Source organism: Acomys minous (assembly GCF_964271855.1).
Source record: "Acomys minous genome assembly, chromosome: 13".
NCBI lineage: Eukaryota > Metazoa > Chordata > Mammalia > Rodentia > Muridae > Acomys > Acomys minous.
The window spans coordinates 15,346,419-15,367,409 of record NC_140495.1 but is presented as its reverse complement, the minus strand read 5'-3'; the positions used below and the strand labels follow the sequence as shown (position 1 = coordinate 15,367,409).

The 20,991-nt window shown below is 41.5% G+C and overlaps 1 protein-coding gene across 5 annotated transcripts in view; it reads right to left on the bottom strand.

Annotated features, from left to right (window-relative positions):
* Positions 1 to 20,991, bottom strand: part of RBM6 (RNA binding motif protein 6) — a 101,587-nt gene that overhangs the window by 12,524 nt on the left and 68,072 nt on the right. For 4 of the 5 annotated variants that reach the window (XM_084752607.1, XM_084752606.1, XM_084752608.1 and 1 more), the window contains 10 exons: positions 15,827 to 15,901; positions 11,577 to 11,637; positions 8,245 to 8,511; positions 7,723 to 7,883; positions 4,817 to 4,914; positions 3,048 to 3,090; positions 2,825 to 2,906; positions 2,475 to 2,560; positions 1,923 to 2,081; positions 166 to 261 (listed from right to left, as the gene is read on the bottom strand). In XM_084752607.1, coding sequence (XP_084608733.1) covers positions 166 to 261; positions 1,923 to 2,081; positions 2,475 to 2,560; positions 2,825 to 2,906; positions 3,048 to 3,090; positions 4,817 to 4,914; positions 7,723 to 7,883; positions 8,245 to 8,511; positions 11,577 to 11,637; positions 15,827 to 15,901 — 1,128 coding nt within the window. The remainder of the gene's footprint in view (positions 1 to 165; positions 262 to 1,922; positions 2,082 to 2,474; positions 2,561 to 2,824; positions 2,907 to 3,047; positions 3,091 to 4,816; positions 4,915 to 7,722; positions 7,884 to 8,244; positions 8,512 to 11,576; positions 11,638 to 15,826; positions 15,902 to 20,991) is intronic. The other variant, XM_084752610.1, reaches the window with a different exon arrangement.

Sequence of the window (20,991 nt, the reverse complement as noted above, 5' to 3'; positions counted from 1 at the left end):
ATTAGTAAATAACAGCCCTATCAGCAGGTAGCAAACTTCGCCTACTATTTACTGGTAATAAGAAGAATCCTTACTTGGGATACACAGACTCAAGGGAGCAACACCAGAGAGAGGTTTGGGGTTCCTTTCCCTCCCAGACCAGCCAGACACAGTAATTATCCTTACTGGAGGCGGACTCTCTTCCTTTTTCACAGTAGGAGGCAGAGGTTTCTTAAATACATCTTCTGGGGGAGGCTTCCCCTCACTGGTACTTTCTTGGAACTAACCAACAACAAAGATAATTTTTATATGACAATCATTAATAAAAACTGGTTAAGGAGTTAGTTTTGTAAAAATCAGCCTTTTCCCAAGTCTCCAAGCATCTGCTACATTGTAGTAAATTTAAAAGAACCTTTAAAAGTTTAACATTTGGGCCTGGAGTACCTCAGAAGACCACTTAGGTAGCATGTACAAGGGCCTGAATAAAATTCCCAGCACCTACAAATCTGCACCCAAGAAAATGTTTAGTATAATTGTGTTTACAGTATTTTAGGCACCAGATAAGGCACTAATATATAGCATTATTTTCTTCAGTCTTTACTTACAATTAGATTCTAGTGGGCACTATTATTCTTAAAAGAATTAAGAACATGTTAGAGGCAGAGACAGAACCTAAACACAAAGGCAGCATGATTTTAAAGTTTAAGTTCTTTGACACACAGAAGTGACAAAAACAAGTCTCTTTTTACCTTTTATTTTTACAAACAAATGGCAGGAAATAGGAAAAAAGTTACAAATTGAACTTAAACAAATTCCTTCATTTTCCTTTACACATAACTGATATGAGATGGATGAGGTGTGGTGGCTCACACCTTTAATGCTAGCACTTAGAGGCAGGCAGACCTCTGAGACTGAGGCTAGACTGGTCTACAGAGCAAGTTTCAGGGTAACCAGGACTACACACAGAGATTGTTTTGGGGGTGGGAGGTTTGCTGATATGAGGTGAAACCAATATAATTCTTAATTCTAATCATAAAATAATTAGACTTTAAATAGAATGTGAAAATATATATAATTTTCGATTCTGAAATTTTATCTTAAGGAAGTAATTTAAGAAGTGAAACATTATAGTAAATAGAGAAGCCCAATAGTGAGCGACTTAAGAAAATAAAGGCATGGGCTGGAGAGATGGCTCAGACGTTAAGAGCACTGTCTGCTCTTCTAGAGGTTCTGAGTTCAATTCCCAGCAACCACATGGTGGCTCACAACCATCTATAATGAGATCTGGTGCCTTCTTCTGCGTTTAAGTTTTTTGCCTACATTTATATTCAAGTATGCGCATGTGTGAGCTCATGCATGTACCATGTGCATGCCTGGTACCCTCAGAGGCCAGAAGAGGGTGCTGGATCCCTAGAAGTAGAGTAACAGAAGGTTATAAGGTGACTTCTGTATACTAGGAACCAACACAGGTCCATCTAGTATTCCCCCCTCCACAAGGTTTCTCTATGTAGCCTTGGCTGTCCTGGAACTCTCTTTGGAGACCAGGCTGGACTCAAGTCTCTGTCTCCCCAAGTGCTGGGATTACACTTCATCCAGCTCCATCTAGTACTCTGAGCCATCACTCCAGCTGGTACAGTTTTTGTTTGTTTGTTTGTTTGTTTAGACAGGGTTTCTCTGTGTAGCCTTGGCTGCCCTGGACTCACTCTGTAGACCAGACTGGCCTTGAATTCATAGCAATCCACCAGCCTCTGCCTCCCGTGTGCTTGGATTAAAGGAGTATGATACCACACCTGGCTAAGAACAAATGTTCTTAATTGCTAAGAAAATCTCTCTAGCTCCTTTTGGAGAATCTTTAAAGTGACTTTATGCCTTAAATCTAGATCTTCTCTGTTTCAATGCCGATATTTCTCATGTAATTATATGATAAAAGATAGCAGACTTACAGGTTGTCTTACCTTTGCTACTCCCCTATCTTTTTTCTCCTTGCTATCTCTTTTAGACATTTCTCTCTTGCTATTTGACTTTCCTTGACTGGGAGATTTCTTTTCCTTGGTCTCTTCTTCCTCAGGTGACTCCGGGTCCTGGGGCACATACACTTCTTGCTGTGATACAGTATGAAAGAAGTAAGTCTACAGAATGCTTGATTTTCCATAATCTCCAGTTTAAGGAACACAGTTCCCTTCAAGGCAACAGAATGGCTCTTACAAGCTAAGAACCCACTTCAGGGGCTAGTAAACATTTATACCACCAATTGCACACTGTTCCCAGAGTAGCACTGTTCTTACCTGTAATGCCAAAAGGCATTGATTTTTCCATATAGGCAACAGTTCAGAATCCATAAACTTTTCCACTTTTCAAGCAATGAGCATCCAGAGAATCCAAAGAATAAAATACTCAAAGTAATACATTATGGGTACTTTTCTCAAAAGGATCACTGACAGAGCAAATAAAGCAACAAAACAAAACAAACAAAGAAAAAAAAAAACCAAACTAACCTGGGTGTTGGGGTCATAGTAAGTTCCTGCCAAGGGGTCATAATAGTAGCCAGTAGCAGAGTCATATATGTAGCAGTCAGATGATGCTACATGGGATAAAATCAGAGCCAACATTAGTTCCTGTCCAATAAAGTTGTTAGTGAGGGCTTACTAAGAACAAAGCAATAATTACAATGGCCAATTCAAATAGGTACAGAACCTATACAAGGTATACTCTCATTGGATGCATGCCCCCCAGTTAACAGACTCTTTGCTACCTTTGTGACCACACAGATTTTAAGTAACGACTAGCAAGTCAAAGAAACAAAACAAACCAACCAAAAACCCCAAGAAAAACAAAAGTTACTTACACTGTTGCCCTTGTCTGTTTGTATCTGAGGACCAATCTGAATTTCTGTTGCCTCCTCTCCTATCTCGGAAATATTTTTTACCCTATCAGAGAAAGCCAGATTAGAATTATGGAACTGTACACCAGCCATTAACCTTAGCAGTCATCAACTGCAGGAAATCCAGTCACTCTTTTAGCCACTTGAAGACTTTAAAAGGTCATTTTCTCTGTATGTTAAAGCCTACCTGGTAGTAATGTGTGTGGTCAGAATGGTCCCCAGAATCATTTCTGTAATATAAAACATGACAAGTCAAAAGCTTGACACCAAAAGCTACCTGAGAAATGCCTAATTCTACAGATTTACTGAAAAATCTGTGTTCCTCTTTATGTAGAAAAAGAAACCAACCCAGACAGTAAGCAGGTTGGGCAATACTTAAGTGGAATAGCAGTGGGATTCATTCACGCAAAGTAATTTATTGGAGCACAATAAGTGCCTAAAGTAGAGATGCTAAAGCCAAAGCTACCCCATGTCTGCAAACTCATCTCTATGATGTGTTATCTCCTAGTCATCATTATCTGGTCAAGATGAGCAAAGAAGTAGAGTAACTGAGTTAGACATCACAGGGTGACTGAGGTTAGGACAATAAGAAGACTGTACATTTTCTTATGATTCTACTTCTTTTTGTTGTTGTTGTTTCAAGATATGGTTTCTCTGTATAGCCTTGGCTATCCTGGACCTGCTTTGTAGACCAGGTTGGCCTTGAATTTATAGAGATTCACCTGCCTGTGCCTTCCCTGGGGTTACAGGTGTGCGCTACTGAACCTGGTTCTACTTAGGAGTCTAAAGTATAAAGATACACTGAGAGGCCCCTTTCTCTGCATATTTCCACACATTGGCTCATGGTTGTAATCTTTGCACTCTGGAAATTGAAGCAGAAGGACCGCTAGGACTCTGATGCTACCCTGGGCAGCACAGTGAGTTCCAGACCAGTATGGGATACAGTGCGAGATTCTGCTTAAGGAAAAAAGACAAAAACAAAAACAAAAACAAAGCACTAAAAAACTCAAAACTAACCACCCAGTGTGGTAGTGTATACCTATAATCCCAGCACTCTGGAAGGTAGAGGCAGGTGGATCTCTGAATTCAAGGCCAGCCTGGTCTACAAAAGCAAGTCAGGACAGCCAGGGCTACACAGAGAAACCCTGTCTCAAACACTAAAATGAAGACTGGAGAGGTGGCTCAGAGGTTAAGAGCACTATCAGCTCTTCCAGGGGTCCTGAGTTCAATTCCCGGCAAGCACACGGTGGCTCACAACTATCTGGTGCCCTTTTCTGGAGGGCAGGCACACACGCAGACAGAACATTGCATACATAATAACTAAATAAACAACAACAACAAACCAAACCAAAAAACCCACAAAAACAAAAAACTGTACCAACATTTCTGGCCCCTAACGATAACAGGCAGTCAAAACTTAAAGCACCCAGGAAGAGAAAGAGAGAGTATGTGAGAGAGACAGAGTGTGTGTGTGTATGTGTGTGTTTAGAGAGAAGGCCTTGCTTTGGAGACTTAGCTGGCCTAGAACTTGTTATGAGATTAGACAGATCTTAAACTCATACAGATCTACCACCTCTGCCTCCTGAGTGCTTGGATTAAAGGTTTGCAACATCACATGCAAGTGGGAATACTATTTAAAAATGAAAACAATTTTATAATTAAAATAAAGTAAAAGGGCACAGTGGCGCACACCTGTAGTCCCAGAACTCTGAGAGGCAGAAGCAGGTGGATCTTTGTGAGTTCCAGGCTGGGCTGGTCTACAAAGTAAGTTGGGACAGGCGTTGTTACACAGAGAAACCCTGTCTCAAATAACAAAAAAGAATTAGAATAAAGCATACTACATAAAAAGAAAATGTACAAGTGAAACTCCTTGTTCTGAGAAGTCACAATGCCTTACTCTCTGTCTCTTATCCAGAAAGAAAAAATTTCTTCCCTAAAACTGCAGTGAGGACTTACCTTCGTTTTCCAGTGGCCAGGTTTACAGCTACCATCTTCCCATCAATGCTAAACGGTGGATCAAGGTTCTGCAAAATCTTCACTACTCGAAGAGCTTCCTAAGGAACCAAAAACAAAGTTGAACCCTAAGATAGAGAAGGCTACATGCAGCTGGCTGCAGTGGGTACACATCTGTAATTCCAGTACTCAGGGAGGCAGAAGGAAGCGAATTTCTGAGTTTGAGGCCAGCCTGGTCTCTAAAAAGCAAGTCCAGGACAGCCAAGGTGACACAGAGAAACCCTGTCTCAAAAATTAAAGAGAGAGTGAGAGAGAGAGAGAGAGAGAGAGAGAGAGAGAGAGACAGAGACAGAGACAGAGACAGAGACAGAGACAGAGACAAGACGAATATACCCTTAGAAAAAGAACAGGGATTTTTTTCCTTATAAGATAAAATTACTAGGCATAATGCTTTTGGTAATAATTTTTTAAAAATTATTTATGGTTTTTTTTTTTAGGCTTTTTTTTTTTGTTTTTTGGGTTGTTTTTTTTTGTTGTTTGTTTGTTTTTGAGACAGGGTCTCTCTGTATAGCCTTGACTGTCCTGGACTCACTTTGTAGACCAGCCTGGCCTCGAACTCACAGCAATCTGCCTGCCTCTGCCTCCCAAGTGCTGGGATTAAAGGTGTGTGCCACCACTGCCTGGCCCAATTTACATATTTTATGTGTACTGGTATGCCTGCATGTGCATCTGTGTGAGGGTAGCACATCTGCTAGAACTGGAGTCATGTAAGCTGCCATGTGGTTGCTGGGAATTGAACCTGAATTCTCTGGAAGAGCAGCCAGTGTTCTTAACTGCTGAGCCATCTCTCCAGCCCAGTATTATTTTTTTTTCATAATAATTTTATGTGGCCCAGTATAGTGGTACATGCCTTTAATTCTAGCACTTGGGAGGAAGAGGCTGGCTATCTCTGTGAGTTTGAGGTCAGCCTGGTCTACATAGTGAGTGCTCTAACTACTGAGTCATTTCCCACCCTCCTCTGGTAATAATTTTTACAGTAAAAGCAGGCTGGTAAAAATAATTGTGTGTGTGTGTGTGTGTGTGTGTGTGAGAGAGAGAGAGAAAGAGAGAGAGAGAGACAGAGAGAGAGAACTGATATTGAATCTACTGTGTCATGCATGCTATATAAACACTGAGCTATATTGCTATTTTTTAAAATTACATTTGTTTTGTTTTGTTGTTTTTCAATAAGGGTGTCTCTGTATAACAGCCCTGCCTGTCTTGGAACTCTCTTTGTAGAACAGGCTGGCCATGAACTCAAAGATATCATTGTGCCTCTGCCTCCCCAGTGCTGGGATTAAAGACATGTGCCACCAAGCTTGGCTTATTAACTTTTACTTAATGGGGTCAATCTCCTTGGGTTAGCCAGGCTGGCCTTGAACTCACCGTAGCCCATGAGGGCCTTGAAACTTGCCATCTTCCTGCCTCACTCCCCCAGGTAGCTGGCATTACAGGCTGTGCCATCATGTCAAACTAAAAATAAGCCTTTAAAAAAAAGAAAAGATTTGCCGGGTGTGGTCGTACACTCCTTTAATCCCAGCACTCGGGAGGCAGAGGCAGGAGGATCGCTGTGAGTTAGAGGCCAGCCTGGTCTACAAAGTGAGTCCAGGACAGCCAGGGCTACACAGAGAAACCCTGTCTCCGAAAAACAAAACATGTATTTTTATCTTATGTGTATAAGCATTTTTGACTACAGATATGTACCATATGCATGCCTAGTGCCCCTGGAGGTCAGGTCAGAAAGGGCATCAAGATCCCACAGAACTGGAGGGAGGGGTAGCTGTACAGTGCCATGTGGGTGCTAAGAACTGAAGCAGGCTCCTCTACAACAGCAGCGAGTGTTAGTAACCATTAGCCATCTCTCCAGTCCTAAACTAAGCCATTCTTTATGAAGGTCTACAATCAGAGTAAGTATTAGCTCCTAGCATACATGTCAGAAACTGAAATCCCCTTCTTCTAGGCTGCAATTATCATCAGATGAGATGCAGTTTACAAAGTCCCTCATAACGTTTTTTTAAAATTTTGTTTTTTCAAGACAGTTGTAGCCTTGGCTGTCCTGGACTTGCTTTGTAGAATAGGCTGACCTTGAACTCACAGTGATTTACCTGCCTCTGCCTCCCTAGTACTGGGATTACAGGCTTGTACCACCATGCCCAACTCCCTGTTAACTTTTTAGCTTATTTGAGAAATAACAATTTTCATTACTATCTTTATGGTATTTCCATAGAAAAAAAGCTTCACAACTAAAAATTTGAACCAGAAGACTTTATTAAAGCCAGGCATGGTGGCACACTCCTTTAATCTCCATGCTCGGGAGGCAGAATTAGCTGAATTTCTGTGAGTTCCAGGCCAGCCTGGTCTATATTGTGAGTTTCAGGACAGCTAAAGCTATGTAGAGAGACTCTGTCTCATACAAACGAACAAACAAATCTATTATATACTTCAGAAAAAGAAATGTCCTATTACTATCAAATATGAAACCACTTGTGACTAGAAAAAAAATAAGTAAAACAAACAATTTAGAAAACACTAAAAGCCGAATGTGGCAGTGCATGCCTTTAATCCCAGCACTTGGGAGGCAGAGACAGACTTTGAGTTTGAGGCCAACCTGGTCTACAAAGTGAGTCCAGGGCAGCCAAGGCTACACAGAGAAAACTTGTCTTGAAAAAACAAAACCAAACAAAAACACCAAAACACTGAATGGAAACATGGATTCACTTTGTGGCTAGGGTAGCCTTGAACTTGTCATCTACATGCTTTGGCATCTAGGGTGCTGGGTCTACAAACATACACCCCCATGGTCTGCTTCCCCAAACATTACTGGGTGTTCTTTAGTCATCAGTCCTCATCTTAAAGCAACAAGAACTCACTGCATGGGAGTCAAGGTCTATAAAGCCATAGGTGTGACCCATGGGTCCAGTTCTGTTCTTGATGATACGGACGTTGGCAGTAGTGAGACGGACATAGGGCTCCAGCACTTCAACTATCACCTCAGGCGGAGTGGAACGATAGATACGTTTTAGCATGATTGCTAAATAAAGCAAGTACAAACAGATATTAAGGAAAAAGACAGATAAAATTTGAAGTTCCAAAAACTTAATGTAATTTTTTAATCTATATACGCCTTTGCTCTACCAAGACTAGTTTTTATAAAAATATTTCCCACTTTTTATTACCAAAACTTAAAACCCCAAATCAAATCTTACTGTATTTTTTTAACATAGTAATTTGTTATTTAGAAGATATAGATTCCTCTAATAGTAAAGCCAATTGAAGACAACGCCTTTCTTGTAAGCTGTGCACAGTTCCACTGGTGTATCTAGCAGCTGCACAGAAGCCACAACATAAGCCAGCATGGTTCCATCTGTTACATGACCTGACAACTCACTCACTTTTGCTCTCTCCATCCTGGCGTGTCTCACCAGACCATGACTCCTTTTCTCGGTCTCTTCGGAAAGTGAGCCCTTCCCTTCGAGAGTGAGGAAAGTATCTTTCTGTGTCTCTCTTTTGATGTCCCAATCTTGATTCTTGTCCTTCTTCCCGCTTCCTGAGTTCATGTTCTTTGTCTGTTGGTCGTGGTTGGTTGGATTGTTTTTCTGAGGCTACTGGTAGGGATGTTTTCTGAAGTTGAGGATAGGATACTAGTTCCTGTTTGACTTCTGTCCATAGGGGAATTTAAATAGAAAATACAAAAGACTTTATGAAACTAACCAGGGCTTTTTTTTTTTTTTTTTAATTTATTATGTATACAGTATTCTGCCTGCATGTACACCTGCAGGCCAGAAGAGGGCACCAGATCTCATCATAGATGGCTGTGAGCCTCCATGTGGTTGCTGGGAATTGAACTCAGGACCTTTGGAAGAGGAGTCAGTGCTCTTAACCTCTGAGCCCCCTAACCAGGGCTTTTAATATCATTTCAGAAATACATTCAAAAAAATCTTCTGATGATTCTTGAGAAAAGGTCATTTTTTAAAAAAGATTTATTTATTATGTATACAATGTTGTGTCTGCATGTACACCTGAACACCAAGAGGGCACCAGATCTCATTATAGATGGTTGTGAGCCACCATGTGGTTCCTGGGAATTGAACTCAGGACCTCTGGAAGAGCAGCCAGTGCTCTTAACCTCTGAGCCAGCTCTTCAGAAAAGGCCATTTTAAAAAAATTAAACAGGGTCTAGAGAGATGGTTCAGTGGTTAACAGCACTTGCTGCTTTGGCAGACAACATGGTTCTCCCAATATCAGCTCATAATCATCTGTAACTCCAGATAACTCCAGGAACCCTATGTCTTTTTCTGGCCTCTGTCCATACAAATACATAAATGCAGGAAAAGATACACATAAATTAAAAATACATAAATCTGAAAAAATCAATCATGTTTCTGGAGACACTGTTTATCAAAAAAAAAGTAACTGCAGCTCTTCCAAGGTACCTGAGTTTGCTTCCTAGAATGTAGATGAGGACAGGTGGCTAACATCTGTCTGTAACCCCAACTCCAGGGAATCCAGCCTCTTTCAGTGCCTCTAAAGCCCCTATACACAGGTGGCTTTCACTCACACAGACACATAAAGATAAAATTTAAAACAAAACATTTCATTGGAGTTGGTTGGAGAAACGGATCAGCAGATAAATAGTCTTATATAAGATAAAATGAAAAATGTTGGGGCTGGAGAGATGGCTCAATGGTCCTGAGATTCTGAGTTTAATTCCTGGTAATCACATGGTGGCCCACAGCCATCTATCCATACTAGGTCTGATGCCTTCTTGTGGTGTGCACGTATACATGCAGATAGAGCACTCATATACATAAAGTTTTTAAAAATCTTTAAAAATAATAACAAGGGCCAGGCGGTGGTAGCACACGCCTTTAATCCCAGCACTTGGGAGGCAGAGGCAAGTGGATCGCTGTGAGTTCAAGGCCAGCCTGGACTACAGAGGGAGTTTCAGGACAGGCAGAGCTGTTATACAGAGAAACTGTCTCAAAAAACAAACAAAAGCCGGCATGAGCCGGGCGTGGTGGCGCAAGCTTTTAATCCCAGCACTTGGGAGGCAGAGGCAGGCAGATCGCTGTGAGTTCAAGGCCAGCCTGGTCTACAAAGCGAGTCCAGGACAGCCAAGGCTAACATAGAGAGACCCTGTCTCAAAAAACCAAAAACCAACCAAACAAACAAAAAACCAAAAACAACAACAAAAATCAAACCAAACCAAAAAATACCTCCTCCCCCACAAAAAACAGCTGGGGCTGCTATACAGAGACAACCTATCTTAAAAAAACCAAATCAACCAGGCCAGGTGTGGTGGCGCACGCCTTTAATCCCAGCACTCAGGAGGCAGAGGCAGGCAGATCGCTGTGAGTTCGAGGACGGCCTGGTCTACAAAGTGAGTTCAGGACAGCCTACACAGAGAAACCCTATCTCAAAAAACCAACCAACCAACCAACCAAAAACCAAAAACCAAACCAACAAAATTAAAGGGCCTGGAGAGATGGCTCAGTGGTAAGTGGTCCATAGACAGACATGCAGGCAAAACCCATACATACAAAATAAAAATGGAAAGAAAAACATCAACAAATCTTCACTAACTTAAGACAAGCAAACAAACAAAAACCAACAACAAAAACATCACTTACACACATACAATAAACTCACGCTAATACTGCTAGAGCTGATTATTATCACCAACAATAAAACCATTTGTAGGGCAGTTGGTGCAGGATCTCGTATGTAGCCCAGCCAGCCTCAAACTCGGCCTCCCAAGTCCTGGTTCCTACATTTGGTTTTTGTTTTGCAACAGCTTTCCTCAGTATATCCCTGGCTGTCCTGGACTCCCTCTGTAGACCAGGCAGGCCTCGAACTCACAGAGATCCACCTGCCTCTGCTTCCTGAGTGCTGGGATTAAAGGTGTGAGGCCCTCTCCAAATTTTTAAATGAGTGTGTATGTATGTGACCTGGGTGTGAGTACCATAGTGTACATGCTGCAGTCAGAGACAACTATCAGGAGTCTGTTCTCTCCTTCTACTCTGCTGAGCCAGAGCCCCTCCTGTTGTCTCTGCTCCACACTTAGGTTAGCTGGTCAGTCAGCTTCTGGGCGAGGCTCCTGTCATTGTCCTCATCATACCCTAGGAGCTGTGCTGATGTTACAGATGCCTTACCATTTTTGGATTTTTTTATGTGGGTTCCATGAATTGAACTCATACTTCTCCCCACTGAGCCATCTTGTTAGGCCTAAACTGTATTTTTAAAGCTTCACAGATTTGTTTCTAGGGCATCAATTCTTTCTCTCTCTCCTTCCCTCCTCTCAGCCTCCTTCTCCTCTTCTTTTAAAGCTTACATTCTTTTTGTTTTATAACTTTAGTTTTGGTTTTTTCCCTTGGACAAAGCTCTTGCTATGTAGTACATACTGGCTTCAAACCCTTGATTGTCCTGTCTTTGTCTCTCAAGTACTAAGATTATAGCCTGGGATGTCAATTAAAAATATATTACTTCTATTTATGTATATGTATATGTTGAGTGTATCCACATGTATTTAAGTGTTCAGGGACGACAGAAGACTTTGGATCCTCTGGAGATGGAAGTACAGGCAATTGTGAACTGCTGGGATCCAAACTCAAGGGACTGTTTATTTTCTTCACCATTGAGCCAACCTCTCTAGACCCGGAAATGTCTGCCTTTTAAAATAAAATAAAAATAAATAAATGATTTGTTCATTGTATAAGATACTCACCTTCCTTTGGGCCCTTGCAGAATGAACAAGAAGACTGATGTCCAACAGTGCTGGCCTTACACTGCAAGGAAGAAAGAAAGACTTCAACATGACCAAAACCATTTCTAGAAACCTTAATGAATATTCAACACAGTAGTAATTGACAAAAATGAAAGAAACAAGTGTGGTTGCCCATGCCTTTGATCCCAGGCCTCAGGAGGCAGACGCAGGCGGATCACTCTGAGTTCAAGACCAGCCTGGTCTATAGAGTGAGTCCAGGTCAGCCAAGGCTACACAGAGAAGCCCTGTCTTAAAAAACAAAAAAACAAAAAACAGAAAACAAAACAAAGAAAGAAAGAAACAAACAAAAAAAGAAACAAGGAATATCCCAGGACCTGTCTAAGTATTCAATAGCCCCATTTATTAACAGTGGCAGACACAATGCATGAGTGCTGCTTGAGATGTAGCACCTAGCAAAGCATCTAGCCAAGCCTACAACAAGGCCTGAACAAGGACCTTAAAAGAAAACTGCCCTTAATGGCTTAAAGGGTACTACTGTAAGTTGCCTTTTACAGACTGCACCCAAAACTTGGTCTTGGTTATACAGTTCCTCATTCTCATTTGGCTGGATTTTAAGTATTTAATTGCTAACTCCTTTTCCAGAAATGGATAATAAGGAATAAGGTGATAGCAAGATACACATGTAGTACTTCTAGCACCTATGTAAAAGACCTTAAAAGAAAGCAAATCTTCACTAACTTAAGACAAGGGGAAAAAAAACTACAGTATGAATAGTTTTTTTCTCAACTGAGTGTGGGGGAGTCAAGCCCTGAACTGTGAACAACAAGCTTCAAAAGCAGATAGTTGGTTGGCAGGAAACAGAACAGGAACCATGAAAAAAAAATTGTTCAATAGGACTGTTAGGTAAGAGTTGCCAGATAGAATAACAGCCGCAGCAATGGCTAATGGCCACTTTATACGCCATCATCCAATAAACCCTGCAACACTATCAGCTCATGAAATAGGCACTAATAAGAACTGGCTTTGTGCCGGGCGTGGTGGCGCACACCTTTAATTCCAGCACTCAGGAGGCAGAGGCAGGCAGATCACTGTGAGTTTGAGGCGAGCATGCTCTACAAAGTGAGTCCAGGACAACCAAGACTATACAGAGAGACCCAGTCTTGAAAAAAACAAAACAAAACCAAAAAAGAACTGGCTTTGGAAATGAAGAGAGGATAAAAAATTTTAGTAACAGCATCACAGTCAGTTATTTCCAAAACAGATCATACACATAGCCCTTTCTACTGTCAAAGCAGCAGAGGGGCAGCCCAGGCGTGGTAGCATACAAATTACTCAGGCATGTAGAACTTTGTGAATTTAAGGCCAGCTTGGTCTACAAAGAGAGTTCCAGGATAACCAGGGCTATTATACAGAGAAACCCTGTCTCGAAAAACAAGAAAAGAGGGAGGGGGGGAGGGCAGAAATAACAAATGCACATCAATTGATGAATAAGCAAAATTATATAAATCTGCATAATATTGAGCTATAGAAAAGAATGAGGCAGTGATTAATGCACTCATTTTCTGATTTCATTGCATGAAATGTCCAGTATAGACAAATTCAGAGTCAAAGATCAGTGGCAAGCTAGGACCTAAAGAAGGGAACATGCAGGAGGATGGATCATTTTGGGGTAATTAGAAATTAGAAAGGGAAAAAAAAATGTGTTTATTTTGCTTATAACACCAACAACATCATTTCAAGGACATCAAGACAGAAACTTAAGTAGCTAGACACATCATAGCTATAGTCAAGAACAAGATAATAAATGCACTTTTGCCTGTTCCCTATCAGCTGGTTTTCTCTTTTCTTTATCATTCAAGACTCCCTGCCATGGGGATGTGGTGGTGTACACCTTTAATCTCGGCACTTGAGGTAGTAAGTTTGTGGTCAGCTTGGTCTACAAGGCTAGCTCCAGTGCAGGTAGGGGCTACACAAATCAAAAATCAAAACAAAACAGAACCTCCCTGCCTAAGGAATGGTATAGCCCACAATGGACTGTCTTCATATATCAAGGAAGAATCAAGACAGTCCCCCACAGACATTTGGGGGCTGCTGACCTGATCTAGAAAATTCCTCATTAAGATTTTCTTCCCACCTGGCATGGTGGCACATGCCTTTAAAACCCAGTAGTCAGGAGGCAGAGGCAGGTAGATCTCCATGAGTTCAAGACCAGCCTGGCTACAAGACAAACCCTGTTTTGAAAAACTAAAGACTTTCATCCCAGAACTTGGAGAGACTGTTGAGCAGTTAAGTGCATGTGCTCTTACAGAGGACTGATTCAAAGTAGCTCATAACTCTCTGTAACTCCAACTCCAGGGGATCCAATGCAATGTTTTGTCCTCCATGGACATTAAGAATGAAATCCATGCACAGATACATGTACAGGTAGAACAACCATTCACACACACAAAAATTATTAAAATATATGGATTTAATACTGGAGATTGAATCCAGGGCATCACACATGCTAGGTAAGTGCTCTACATGCATGCATATATATTTTGGTTTGTGTGTGTGTGTATGTGTGTGTGCCTGTGCAGTTCAACTTTGGGTGTCATTTCTCAGTAGCTTTGTGTTTTGGGACAAATCATCTCATTGGCCTGAGTCCAAACATGTAGGCTATGTTAGCAGGCCAGGGAGCCCTGGGAATATGCCTATCTCTTCTTTCCCAGTGCTACTAACAAGTATGTGACAATATACCTGTGCTTTTTTGTTTTGGTATGGGTGCTATCGATTAAACTCAGGTCCTCATGCTTATATAGCAAGCTCCTCAACTGATTAAGCTATCTCTCCAAACTATATATATTTACTGTATATTTATTGTGTGAGCACACGTGTGTGTATATGCAGAGACTAGAGGAAGGTATCAGGAGTTTTCCTCTATTACTCTTATTTTGTGAGAGAGGTGTCTTTCATTCAAACCGTCAGTGTTTCACCTGTGTTGTTTAATTTGAAAGTTCCTGGGACATACTTGGCTCCTCCCACCTCACAGCATGCTGGAGTTACAGGCACATGCAGCTATCTTGGTTAACTTTACACAAGCTAGAGTCATCTGGGAATAAAAATCCTTGAGAAAATATGTCTCTATTAGACCGCTTGTAGACAAATCTCTAGAGCATTTTCTTAATTAGAGATGGATATGGGAGGGCACTGCAGGCAGTACAAACCCATGGTAGGTGTTCTGGGTTGTATAAGATAGCAAGTTGAGAAGCCATAGGGAGAAAACCAGTAAACAGCACTCCTCCATGGCCTCTGCTTTAGTTTTTGCCTCTAAGTTCCTGCCTTGAATTTCTGCCCTGACTTCCCTTCATAGTGGAATATAATTGTAAGATAAAATAAACCTCCCAGAGTTATTTTTGGTCATGGTGATTTATCACAGCAACAAAAAGCAAACTAGAAGAATAGCCATACCTGGGTTTTATATGGGACTAGGTGTATGACTTCGGGGCTTCTTGCTTTCACAGCAAGTGCTCTTAATCAATGAGTCACCTTCTCAGGTTACTTTTACACACACACACACACACACACACACACACACACACACACACACACACACGATGAACCATGTATAATAAACTTTATATATTTCTTGTAATTAATTTTGTTATTATCACTGTTTTTTTTTTTTAATTTTATTTGTTTATTACATATACAGTGTTCTACCTGCATATAACTCCTGCAGGCCAGAAGAGGGCACCAGATCTCATTATAGATGGCTGTGAGCCACCATGTGGTTGCTGAGATTTGAACTCAGGACCTTTGGAAGAGCAGTCAGTGCTCTTAACCTCTGAGCCATCTCTCCAGCCCCCTTGTCACTGGTATTGAAACAGGAGCTCACTGCGTAGCTTTGGCTGTCCTAGAACTCATTTTATAGACCAGGCTGGCTGCAAACTCTATTTGCCTGTCTCTACTCCCAAGAGCCGCTAGGATTAAAGATATACACCATCCACCTACCTTGTAATTAATCCTAAACTGTTAACAATAAAAACTGAAATTGCATTTTCAGACTCACTGCAATAAGACCCCAATAAGAGTATAAGCTTAAAATTTTCATAGCTAGCATACCTAGAGATATGGAGACATAGGATGTTAATTTCTTTTCTTTTAAGAACTATTTTATTGAGTGTAATACAAGGAAACGGTGGGCTAGATGGTAACTAGAATATTGCCCCTGGGATGCTTATTTCTAAAACAGAATTTTTAGTACTTACTCGTTTGCAGTACCAAAAATCTGGACTTGGTACATACTCAAGAGTGACCTCTTTGTCATGGATCATTAGAGTTCCCTGTTAAAAGAAAGATAAAAGCCATGAACTACAATCTCTAGAGTAACAGAGACAGGAAGACACAGATGGCCTTTCCAATTCCTAAGCTGAAACATTTTATGAAAAGTAAAAATATTCACCAATATGTGAGATGGCTATTTTAAGCCACAGACTTTGGGACAGTGTGTGTAGCAAAGTAAACTTAAGTTTAGGGTAAGGGCAGGAGAAGGCAAAACTTGTCTTCAGCCTTGGTTCCAGCAGGCGAAGGCACTGTCCTTGGGCAGCCTATGTCCAGTGACTTCTCCAGGTCTTGTAGAGCATTCTCATGAGTTCTAGGAAGTGTCCATCCCTTGCACCCAAACACTAGTAAGCACAGAGGCATAGACAGGCTCTCTCTCAATTACCTTCTTTTCTATGGCTAACATCTCCTTAGAGAGGTAATAAGCTCTTAACTTAGATGTCTACAGTATTTCTTTGTAATATTGTTTGTATGGCAAAAGCACCAGGAGAAAGAAGTACAACACCGAAGACAGGAAAAAGAAGGAAAGCGAAAGGTTCACAGCAGATTATATTCTTAGAGCAGCAAACTGAAGAGCCAGTAGCAACAACACCTGCGGTGGTGGTGGTGGTGGTGGTTATGGCGGCAGCAGCAGCAGCATCACCATTCAGATTTGGAACCTACCGAGCAAGCTAACCCTAAGTCTGAGGAGCAACCATTAGTAAATAAGCCTTTGGAACAGCTGGCACAGGAACACGTGGGACAAGGGGTCTCAATAAGCCTAGAGTTACAGAGCTTCCTTGTTTTTTGGACAAGTCACAAATTCTACTTCACATTAAAAAAAGTTTTAAGAAATACAAGCCAGCCGATACAATGGAGCAGAGAGGGGAGGAGTCTCTGCTTACTGACAAGGGACCCTCACCCACACTGGTAAGTGAACTAACCGAAGATGTGACTCTGGAACTAGCCCCTGCGCTGTGTTCATTCTCCGCCCTCTAGGGTCCTCTGTGTCTCCTCAGACAGGGCTCTGAATTATACAAGTCATTTCCTTGCAATTGGACCTCAGTTTCTTTCTTGAATCCATACATCTGTCAAATAATGCTTTACCTCTCTGCTTTTCACACCAAAAGAGTCAAGAAAAATACATAGAATAAGATTATTGTCTTGTTAAATAAAACCAAAGGAAAACTGCCCACCTAATTGGGTCTTACAACCAAATTTCTGACAAACTGCTTCAATAGTGCTCTAAAAGCTAAAGAACAATACCAAGAAAAGTTGCCAACACTTACTAAGCACTTACTCAGAGCCAGAGACTGCTAGGTAGATTATATTCTTTGATCCCTTAAATGATCCTATGAAGCAATACTTTTTTTACTTTACAGATAAGGATCCATGTTCAGAGAGGCTGGTGAATGACAGTACAGGATTCATTTGGGACTACAGAGAGGAACCTCTTGGCTCATTTATTCACCAACTTGTGCTTGGTATTAGGAACAGGTATCTACCTTCAGGAGCCAATCAGAAAGGAAATCTGTATGAAGGGAGAGTTAGCAATCTCTGTAATGCTTATCCATGTAGGAAAACTGGTAAATATAACACCTTTCCAAACCAGAAGACAGTGCATCTCATTTGGGAGAGCATGGGCTCTCCTCAAACTCAGGAAGTCGAGGCAAGAGGATTATTAGTTCAAAGTCAGCCTGGTCTACACAGCAAATTCCAGGCTAGCCAAGGCTAAATAGTGCAACACTGTCTAAAACAAAACAAAACAAAAAACCAGTTTGGCAAGAGAGCTCAGTGCATAAGGCACTTACCACCATATCTGACAAACTGAGTTCAATCACAGGACCCATATGGAAGTTGTCCTCTAACTTTTACATGCACACCTCGGCACACTTACCACTGATACACTCTCTTGGTTTTTTTCAGACAAGGTTTCTCTGTGTAGCCTTGGCTGTCCTGGACTTGCTTTGTAGACCAGGCTGGCCTTAAATTCACAGAGATCTGCCTTCCTCTTCTCCCTGAGTACTGGAATTATAGGCGTGAGCCACCCAGCCAGGCTCACTGATATACTCTTTCTCTTAAATGAATCAACAGAAAACAAAAAATGCTACAAACAATGCATACTCTGGAACAGGTTCCCTAAATTTTAATCTTGCCTCAACTCCGTGACCTTCAGAAAGGTCCTTACCTTCTTCTTCAGCTTCCCCATCTATAGAGTAGAATTAACAGAGTCAGTCAGCCCCTCACCCCCTCCCCCTCTCGTTTTGGTTTTTCTCAAAACAGAGTTTGTGTAGCCTCTGGTTGTCCTGAAACTTGCTCTGTAGACCAGGCTAGCCTCAGGGTTCTTTGTGTATTCCTGGCTGTCCTAGACTCCCTTTGCAGATCAGGTTGGCCTTGAACTTACTGAGATTCACTGCCTCCACCTCCCTGAGTACTAGGATTACAGGTGTGTGCCACCAGCTCAGCAGAACCTATATCATTTTGTTTTAGTTGTTAAATCAATGGTCTAGCTCTTAAGAGTCCATACTAAATCTTGTTGGTTTTTTGTTATCAGCACCAAATGCGTAGGTAGTAAAGCTCAATACGTTCTTGTTGCAAAGACAAAGGACTAACTAGAACCATTCCCAAAGACCCAAAATGCATACAGTACCTCTGGAGGGAGGTATTGCTTTTGGAATACAAACATCTGTGTACCCAATCCCCAAAGCAGGTTTATCTGAACACTAAATAATTCTCACCAAGCAAAGAACTACTGTGAATTTGTATGTTCTGAATTCACCACTTGGAGACATCAGGAGATTTAGAAATTCCTAAGGCAAGGCATACTTTTTACAACTCTCAATAGACAAATATGCTATTCCAGCAGCTTCAGTGAATGACTTTTTATCATAGGTGATGACTCTTAGTCTATCCTAGTCAGGAGTCCCCATAGCTATGCCAAATTTGAGTTTACTAAGTGTTTCTCTCTTCTGTTTAGTGATGTGGTCTTACTGTGTAGCTCTGGCAGGCTTTGAACTCACAGAAATCACTCTACCTCTGTTCCCTGAGTGCTGGCAGTAAAGGCAATGTACTACCACACCCAACTTAGTTTTCATTTTGCCTCAAACTTCCAGAAGTTCTCCTGTCTCTACTTCCCCAGTGCTGGAATATTACAGCAATGTGCCAACAGGCTCAGCTTGAAAGCTATGATTCCCCATCTTCTCCTACAACTCAAGCAGCCTTTATATTCAGTCCACACAGAGTGAGACATCAAACTACAATGAAGCTGCTAAAGACTGTGAAATGGTTTTAACATTCCTATTTATGAAAAGCCAACTGTTTTTCTAATAATAGCCACGGGAAAAACCTAAAAAAAAAAAAAATCAAGGTTACCTATGGCTTGACTACCTAGCTATCATCAAACAAGGGTAGCTCAAACAAAGTAAAGAGTGACATATATTCACTGTACCCTTCCCCACCCCAGCAAGCCCCCTTTCCAGAAGTCACAGAGCAGAGATCTGCCAGTGTCTTCTCAGGAAGTAACCTGTAGGGAGATGGGTTAGTAAACTGGTAGAATGACACAATCACTTTTAATGGCTGTCCGCTCTTACTGTCTATAATCTACCATTTTTATATATTAGAGAATTTGTATACATTATGTAAAAGATCACTAGGCTAATAAAGCAAAGGTGCAATGAAAGCTATCAGCCCAATTAAACATGGTAGCCTGGCTCCTAACGAAGTGTCATGCATTTAAAAGTAAACTCCAAGACATATCCTTTCTGTGGTGCTTCATTAAATGTATATTAAACTGAAAACTACTCAAACCCAGAGCCCTCACTTGCCAAAATCACACATGTATTCCAAAGTATATTTCAAGGAGTTTTAAATGAGAAGCTGCAAAGGAGGCATATATACTTATGCCTAAGAATGGCAAAGCAACAAAACCGCTCACTCTCTACTGCACTGATACTGGAGTAGATCAAATTCTGAGTCTGAAGGCTACTGAATTCAAACATCCGTATCCACTTTCTTTTTCACTAGCTGCTCTAGAGACAGTCAGCCCCTGAGAATCTGTTGTTATATACAGTTCAGATTCTAGACATGCCCCGCTTTCTAGTAACCAAGCTTCAAGGATTCTTCCCCCCCCCCCCCGCTTTTTTTTTTTTTTTTTTTTTTTGAGACAGGGTTTCTCTGTGTTGCTTGGCTGTCTCACTTTGTAGACCAGGCTGGCCTTGAACTCACAGCGATCCACCTGCCTCTTTCTCCCGAGTGCTGGGATTAGAGGTGTAGTTGTTCTTTTCTATCAGTCTTTGACTGAACAAGAAATGTATTGTCCTTTGAGAATCCAAGTGATGAGGCCACTGAGGGAATCCCATTAAAAACAAAACCCTACCTCAGGGTCCAATGCATGGACAAGAGACAAGCTTCTACCATCTGAGTCACACTACCTGACACATACCTAGTGCTGAGGACTTACCCCAGGGTTGCTGGCATGCTGGATACTGCTCTCCCATTGAGCTACATGCTCAACTGATACTTAAAGCATGTGTGTAGGCATGAATGCTGCAGCACACATGTGGCGGTCAGAGAAGAGCTTTCAGGATTCCATTCTCTCCCCCCTCTATATGGGTTCTGGAGATGGAATTCAGGCTCTGAGGCCTGCTGGCAGTAGTCTTTACCTACTGAATGGTCTCAGTGACTCTAGGCAAAACAGGTACTTCTTATTTTGTCCATATGAAACTCTAACAAACCCTTTTTCTAAAATACCTTTAAAAACAAACATTATATTTGATCACTTTATGTAATATTAGCAACAACCAGGAACTACTAAAAAACTTATGAGTATGCACACACACACACACACACACACACACACACACACACACACACACACACACTTTTTTTTTTTTTGGTGATGGTGGTGGTGGTTTTGAGGCAGGATTTCTCTGCGTAACCTTGGCTGTCCTGGACTCATTTTGTAGACCAGACTGTCCTCGAACTCAGAGAGATACACCTGCCTCTGCCTTCCTGAGTGCTGGGATTACAGGAGTGTGCCACCACACCTGGCTGTGTACGTGTACACACGTACACACACACACACACACACACACACACACACACACACACACAT